We start from the raw sequence: 8867 nt of genomic DNA, 5'->3' as shown, positions 1-8867 counted from the left end.
ATGTGTCTGTCGTAGGGAAGTTTCGTGTTGTTTATTTGATATCAGTGTCTATATCATTTTAATTTTTAGTTTCTAAACAAGTGTCCGTGTGTGAGTGTGTTATTATTATTTTTTAAGTAAAATGTAACCTATTTTTTACACTTCTTATCTAATAAAAGAAAAGAAAAATTAAAATTGGAATAATGCTTAAAAGGCCACGTATGTTCATTAATAAAAATAAATAATAATAAATATGTACGGGAAGATTCCAGAAACTCGTATTCTTGTCATAAAAATAGAGATATAAATAAAAAAAAATATGTGGTGTCATGGGACTCCAGGTAGCAACGAAGTTCCTTCGGATAGTATAGAAGCAACACAATTTAAAAAAAAATGTTGAATTTTATATATATTTTCTAGTTCTTGATTTTTTTTTAATTTCGTCGATTGGTTTTAATTAAGTACATCAAAGTATTTCGGAAATTTAGTATTTTAGACAACAAATACCATTTAATTAATTGAGTATTTTATATAACAAATACCGTAAAATAAAATAAATCAAACAAAATATTAATAATAATAATAATTCAAACTATTAAGTGAAATAAAAACATATGGCTTTATTTATTTTTGTGGATAGTATAAGATTACATAAATAATTTAATAAAAAAAGTTTACTATTAATATTTTAGTTTAACAAACGTCATATTATACAGTCGTGTGACTGATATTACGTCACTTCCGTTATATATTTTTCTTACGGTTTTAGTATCACATTTTTTTCAGTTCACTCGCCCAGTCAAATGTCAAGCCTGCCGTAAGGAACTTCGTTCCAATAATAATATTATATTGTTAACGTCAAACAAAAGAAGAGAATAATTGACATTTACTTAAAAAAAAATTACAATATTATACATATTTATAATCCACAACTTAAGAACTAAATATTATCAGAGAGTTGTGGCGGTATAAATCATTTCCATATACAGGTGGAATGGTGTCAAGAATGCTAGCAGCATTTCCTCTTTGAATCGCTATGCCGATTTTCTATGCAAAAATGCACCAGCCCTCTCAGTAAGACGAGGAATTATCTCTTTTAATTTTTTTTAGTACTCTTACTCAATTTCTTTTCACTGTTGTGTGGTTACGGCAGTAAAGAATATAGTCACCCCCTCTCTTCCCGTGGGTGCCGTAAGAGGCGACTAAGGGATAACATAGTTCCACAACCACCTTGGAACTCAAAATGCCGACCAATGGCGGGATAACCATCTAACTGCTGGCTTTGAAATACAGCCCGAAAACGGGCAGCAGCGTGTTCAGTGCAACAAAGTCAGCCCTCCAGTCACTAACCCGTCTGCCCAGCGTGGTGACTATAGGCAAAGCACATGATTTCCCGTCCTTTTGGCGCGAACTTGTGGAGGCCTATATCCAGCAGTGGACTGCGATAGGCGGAAGTGACTGAAGTGATCACATATTTAAAGGTTTCCGTTAATAATTAAAAATAATGAAAAAAAAAAAAACTTTCAGACTATTGTGATAACACTAAAGTTATTTTTTTATAGAATTAAGAATTCCTTAACAATAAAATATATTAATATATACTATTATTAAGCCACGTGTAATTTGTTCTCAAAATTACTATTTTATTGTTAATACAAAACTAAATTGTACTTCACTGTCTGTAACTATCTTTATGCTTTTTTTGTAATATACTTGTGGTGTACAATAAAGTATAAAATAAAAATAAATAAATAAATATTTTTACACAAGAACACGATATTGTGAGCTATGATATTTCGAATTGTTTTTGTAATTTTTCTGGAAATATATACATATACTTGTAGTGTCAATTCAATTATTTTATCAATTATTTCAGAATTATTCCACAATTTGTTTTTCATCTTGCCACACGTGATTTTCAATCCATTCTATAAAGGTAGACACTTGTGTGTACACAGTCGGCGTATCTGCCTTAGCGCATTTACGCGCACCAAATGTAGTTATTGCTACTATCATATGCATTGTTCCGTCGTCTTTTCTTTCAATTAATTTGTATTGGAGAGGACCTCCTGAATCACCCTGAAAATATGTATGAAAAAAAATATTAAGATAGAAATTCTAAACAACTTTTTAATATCATATTAAAAATCGACCGTTCCAGCGTGGATCGAACCTGCATCTCCGACTTACCGTGTCGGTGCTTTAGCCAATCAAGCTATGGAACGATGTACTCGGTAGATCGAAATTTTTGATATTATGATTTTATATTTACGGTCGCTTAGACCGAACGAGGTTTAGGCTCGATCCCCGCTGGAACGGTCGATTTTTGATATGATATTAAAAAATTGTTTAGAATTTCATAATGTGTGGGTAACATAAAAATAAATCGTAAGTATTAAGATAGAGTTAAAGTTGGTAGGTTAAGAGGTTCGTTACGTAGTGTTTTTCTTGTTCTCTCCTCTTTAAATATGTTTTCGTTAGTTTTTTCATTGTAAACAAAAATTGCGTGCTCTAAATTGCCCGTGTCTTATTTTGATCATCAAGCATTATGCTAATAATATTGGTGGTTAATTAGATAAGTTACTACAGATTGGCAATCTTGTGACCACCTAATAAAACTGGGACGTGATTTTATAACGACTGTATTAATTTTTATTTACAATTTTTTTTTGTTAATAAAATATTACTTTTTATCAAAACATTCGCCTATAATGAGGAAATTTATATGTTTTTTCTTTCAAAGTAAGTACTACTACAAGAGATTAGTACTAACAATATTGCGTTGTTTGCATTGGCGCAAGGGTCACAGCACTGGTTTGTGGCTGTTGCACTCGCGGCTGTGGGTTCGATCCCCGCACAAGACAAACTTTTGTATTGGCCGTACAGATGTTTGCCGTGGTCTGTGTGTTTGTACAGTCCTTGTGGGTCTCCCCACCGTGCCTCGAAGAGAATGTTAAGCCGTCGATCCCGGTTGTTATCATGTACACCTGATAGCAATCGTTACTCATAGTAGGGAATATATCAACCAACCCGCATTGGAGCAGCGTGGTGGATTAAGCTCTGATCCTTCTCCTACATGGAGGAAGAGGCCTATGCCCAGGAGTGGGATATTACAGGCTTAAGCGGATATTGTGTTGTAGAAACTAATAAATATTTATTTCTTTGAAATAGCTTAAATACAAGCTGAAATATTGGACTTACATAACACGTGTCCACACTGCCGTCGAGTTTACCAGCACATAGGTGCTGATCTAACGGTCCCCACCAATTTCTATTCAATACTAAGTTACTACAATTCGAATCAAACAAGTCAACTGTTGCAGAAAGAAGATGATGTGAAGTCGTTCTGTTTTCTGAAAATACAAAACGATATAAATAAATAATCAAACAACAATAATGATTCCTTTTAGTAAAATTAATGAAATTAAATTAATAATATTTCGAGTAACTTATTAAATAATTTTATTTTTTTTTCTTATAACATACACACACGGTCGTCTTTTCCTACAGTAAGCAACTTAATGCTTGTATTATAGGTAACAGCCGGCTAAAAAAATATATTATAAGATATAACTAAAATTTTATGATTTTCGCAATTTTCTTTTTATCTGTGCTGTAAGACGTTGCTTCGTACCAAATTCCAAGATTCTAAGAAAAGTAAAATTTGCAGCATAAACGACTGTATCTCTTGATTGCGTTGGCTTAGAAGTTTGATTTTTTCACAGCTACTTAAATGAAATTCAGCTTGATACCTTCACGCATTTTTGAAAAAGGGTCTTGACATTCAGACGGACAACAAAGTGATCCTATAAGGATTCCGTTTTTACCTTTTGAGGTACGGAACCCTATAAATGCTTACCATAAATCAGAATGGTTCATGGACCCGTTCGTTAAGAAGAGTTTGATTTTGATTGAGGCCTATAGTTATTGATTTATTTGTTTGTTTTCTTTGTATTTGTAAGCGATAAAGTATCTTACCCGTTTCACCCCAACCAGTGACTGTAAAAATGTTATTTTTTATGTCAACTGCAGGCTTAGTGTTCAAACAAGCTGGATGTACATATTTAGTAAAATTTACTGTAGTTTCTAGTTCGATAAGAGCAATGTCGTAGTATTTCTCAGGAGGTTTATAGTTCGGATGTACAATTATATTTTTAATTTTTACATCAGCAAGACCGCTACGACTTGAATTCTAAAAAATAATATTAATCAGCTTAGACTAATATACATTTGTAAGTCAAGAAGTACAGTAATACCCCGCTTTACGCGAAGGATACGTTCAGGAAAAAATAGCGTTAAGTTCGATTTGTGTATATCGGGGTTCAAAACTTAATTAGAAAAATAAGAATCATTTGCTTTTGTAATCTTTACTTATCGTTAATATTCTTTTTACTTAAATCTTCGATGCAAACTGTAATAACTTCTCCATTCTTTCTAGGGTAGAGGATCTCGAACTAGAAAGTTTTGTTGTCAGTTTACAGGTGGTCAACTTCCGCTGGAAGCCTTAATTTTTTTCCTGATTTTCAAAAATCATTTTCATTGTGGATTCTGAGAGTCAAAATCTATGCCATCAATTGTTGCTTTGCCTCCATTTTCGTAACAACATCATCTTAATTACAAAGTTACGCTTTATTTTATTAAGCTTTATTACGTATCCCTTACGTTTTCTTTATAGGCGGCATTTTTAACATAGCGTTAAATTATATAGGTATGTATCTTGAACAAACATTAAAACACGAATGCCAACCACACCGAAATGCCACATGCCGAACAAACGAAACAAACTAGGCAACTCTCATAGTCATAACAAAGTCGTTCAAGAACATTAACTGAGGTAGGGCACAGCAGGAAATTATCTCAAAATATGGAGCAGCCCGACTGGGATAGTACCTCGACCTTACAGAAGATCACAGCTAAATAACACTGTTTTCAAGTAGTGTTGTCTTACTGTTGGTGAGTAAGTCGACGTCTGAAAGCTACGGTAATTGCTTACCATCAGGTAAGCCTTACGTTTATTTGCCGATCTAGTTACATAAAAAAAATGGAACACCAAATCCAATTTTTCAATCAGAATGTCCAGCAAAGGCAGGCAAAAAAAGTAGTCACCATTTTAATTTATATCGTAAATCGTAATTGAAATGTGCGTTATAGTGAAACCACGCACAACGGGATCGCGTAAAGCGGGATATTACTGTACAGTCTATTCAGTCTTATAATATAAAATCGAGTCATATTAATAAGAAAAATCGTTACTTACATAAATATTCACAGCTCCAAGTCTAACGATTTCGGGATTAGGATTCATTAGATTGGTTTTTCTTACTTTTGTACAATGAGCAGCCGTTAATACAAATCTCTCGCTGATCAATGACGATCCGCAAAGGAATAACCACGAACCATTAGCAGCCTTCCATCCTAAGGCGCCCTGAAGCACAAAGAAATACACACGTGTCTTACTTAGAACATCATTACATATTTTCCGTTAATTAGATAACAAAAATAAAATTATTGTTTAGAAATTCGTAACTTTGGTTATTATTTTTATTTATTTTTATTTTTTATCTATAACATACACGGTCGTTTGTTTCTAAGATATATAACTCAATGCCTGTGTTATAGGCCACAGCCGACTGACATAGGAAAAAATATATTTTTTTCATCCCGAGTAGAAATTTTTTCGACTTCCTGAGAAGGACCGGACCAGGCATGCCTGATCAGGATTAGATAAGGCATGTAACGCAGATGATTGGTCTGGACCCGATCAGGAAATCTCATCTCATCCTGATCAGCCGGTTCGGTCCGGTCCTTTTAAAAAACACGAATGTATATTCTTGAAAAAATTGTTTAACAAAAAAAAAAACGACGATATTATAAATGTTACTTAACATAATTATTATGATATTTATTTCCGTTTATTTTTTCCAATGTATTATTTATTTATGTTTTTACTTTAGATATTAATTATTTATATTTATTTTTATGTTATTAATTAATTATTATTAATTAAATTTTATTTCTTAACTTCTAATATTTAACTACTAATTAACTATTTCCTATTACTTACGACTGCTCCACTGTGTAGAAATGGACTCCTTGCTAGACTGTCCTAATAACTGTATATATACTAAGTGCGCTTAAAAACTTTAATAGCGCGATTCAGGCTCAGTTCGCGTAATTTCTTTCAGGCTATCCTGATCTGGACCGGACCTGGTCCTGATGAAGTATGCCTTACCATACTTGGTTATATTTTACATCAGGCTATCTTTGTCTGGACCGGACCTGGTCCTGATCCAGTATGCCTTACCATACTTGATTATATTTTACATCAGGCTATTCTTGTCTGGACCGGACCTGGTCCTGATCCAGTATGCCTTACCATACTTGATTATATTTTACATCAGGCTATCTTTGTCTGGATCGGACCTGGTCCTGATAGAGCTTGCCGGATCAGGCGTACCTTATCCTATCCTGATCCGGTCCAGATACATGATCTGGTTGAGCCTGACCTTTTTTCTACTCGGGATAAACATACGTAAATAAAACAAATATAAATTAGTACTCGTATTTATAACACCTAAACTAGGGGCTGTACTGTGTGGCTACGGTACTGTACTGTGTGGCTACGGTACTAAAGAATATAGCCACCCCTTCTCTTCCCGTGGGTGTCGTAAGAGGCGACTAAGGGATAACACAGTTCCGCTACCACCTTGGAACTTAAAAAGCCGACTGGTGGCGGGATAGCCATCTAACTGCTGGCTTTGAAATACACAGGCCGAAGACGGGTAGCAGCGTCTTTGGTGCGACAAAGCCAGTACTGCTGTCACCAACCCGCCTGCCCAGCGTGGTGACTATGGGCAAAACACACGAGTTCACGTTATTTTTGGCGTAAACTCGTGGAGGCCTATGTCCAGCAGTGGACTGTATAGGCTGTAATGATGAAACTAGGGGCGCTACCCGAACCCAAAAACCCCGGAGCAGAAAGCAGTATCACTACAAACTGCGTCAACGGGCTAGTCAAATTATTAATTTATGACTTTAAAACTATATACATTCAGAAATGTATATTCTGATTATTTATGTATTCTAATTATTTAAAAAGATATTATAAACAAAATATTTAATAATAAAACATAAATTTATGTACCATATGCGGATACTCAGATGGCTTTGTTCTTACACCCCTAATGACATGAGTGCCTTTATTAGTACCTGAAAAATGAATAACAGTTAAGATCATTTGTTTTTCAACCATTAATCTCTCTCAATATACTTATATTATACACTTATTGTAAAGGTACAAACGCTAATAAAACATTTTCTATGTTCCTTACATCAACTTAAGTTATTGATTATTTAATTCATTTTTATTATTTAAAATTAGTTTTATTTAGATAAAACTGACTTAAGTAGGATTTAAATTTAAATTTTATAGATTAATTTTAACTAAGATGATGTCGATATCTCATTTTTACATGTACAGTCGACTCTCATTAATTCGAAACTCAGGGGACGCGAAAAATATTTCGAATTATCGAGGGTTCGAAATATCAAATGGTTCGAAATGTTTCAGAGAAAATAAATAAAACTTCGAATTATTAAGTGTTGATCAATTATTACATAAAAATTTATTAACTGATATTCTTTAACAATTACAAAAGTCACTTTCTTTTTACCTCCCGCTACTTTTTCGATTTACTTCTTCTTTTCAGCTATCGTCAAGCATTTATACTTTTTGGGATTCATCATCATCATCATCATCCAGCCTATTGCAGTCCACTGCTGGACATAGGCCTCCACAAGTTCGCGCCAAAAATGTGTGAACTCATGTGTGTTGCCCATAGTCACCACGCTGGGCAGGCGAGTTGGTGACCGCAGGGCTGGCTTTTTCGCACCTAAGACGCTGCTGCCCGTCTTCGGCCTGTTGTTTCAAAGCCAGCGGTTAGATGGTTATCCCGCCATCGGTCGGCTTCCTAAGTTCCAAGGTGGTAGTGGAACTTTGTTATCCCTTAGTCGCCTCTTACGACACCCACGGGAAGAAAAGGGGTGGCTATATTCTTTTTTGTGCCGTAGCCACACAGCTATATGGGATTCATACCTAACACAAAATTTTAATCTGTATACAACGAAAGAGTAACAGTAACTGAAACATAACTAAACAAACCAATTCGTGCGGAAGTGTGTGTCAAACTAATCATAATAAAAAAAGACACGTGTACGATGATACATGTATTTACAAGTTTGAACTTGTCTCTAAATGTATTACATGCTTTTTGTTTTTTTTTTCTCTCTGAAACTTTGAATTGTCGAGTGTTTGACGCTGGTGGGTTCGAACCCAATTATTAATTATTATTACCCACGAATTAATTCGAAATATAAAGGGATTTTGTGGGGAACTCGTGATGACTTTGAATTATAGAGATGTTCGAATTATCGCAGGATTGAATTAAAGAGAGTCGGCTGTACTTACCTTCATTGATAGTTCAAAAATAAAAATGCAATAAAAAAAAAACGGATTTTATCTCGCTTAATGAACCGCGATAAAATCCGAAAAAGTTGTTTCATTATAATGAGTGAAAATTGAACAAATATTAAAAAAACAATAAGTATATTTTGTAAAACTTACACTTGTGTTTTCTTATCTGTTCTCGCTCATCTAATTTGTACATATATTCGATGCATTCTATAAATATAGAAATATATTTTTAGTATTATTTTCTTGTGTTATCAAACATATATAATAGCTATTATGTGTTATCAAGGATTCACTTGTTAATTTATATTAAAATATATTTAACACCCACAGTGTATTTTAAAGAGCAACTGCGGAATTTCTTGGCGATTATTCTTTGCAGAGTCTACATTCCGAATCGGTGGTAGTTTTAGGTCAC

The 8867-nt window shown here is 33.9% G+C and overlaps 1 protein-coding gene across 1 annotated transcript; it reads right to left on the bottom strand.

Annotated features, from left to right (window-relative positions):
- Positions 1-1721: 1721 nt before the first annotated feature.
- LOC123659248 (serine protease Hayan-like) lies at positions 1722-8452 on the bottom strand. The gene is made up of 5 exons (XM_045594496.1): positions 8447-8452; positions 5237-5404; positions 3958-4171; positions 3181-3332; positions 1722-2058 (listed from the first exon to the last, which is right to left on the bottom strand). The coding sequence occupies exons 1-5, from the start codon at positions 8450-8452 to the stop codon at positions 1858-1860; spliced, it is 741 nt and encodes a 246-aa protein (XP_045450452.1). The 3' UTR covers positions 1722-1857.
- Between the last annotated feature and the right edge of the window lie 415 nt (positions 8453-8867).

This window comes from Melitaea cinxia, chromosome 13 (genome assembly GCF_905220565.1).
Source record: "Melitaea cinxia chromosome 13, ilMelCinx1.1, whole genome shotgun sequence".
NCBI classification, from domain to species: Eukaryota; Metazoa; Arthropoda; class Insecta; order Lepidoptera; family Nymphalidae; genus Melitaea; species Melitaea cinxia.
This window is presented reverse-complemented; position numbering and strand designations above follow the sequence as displayed.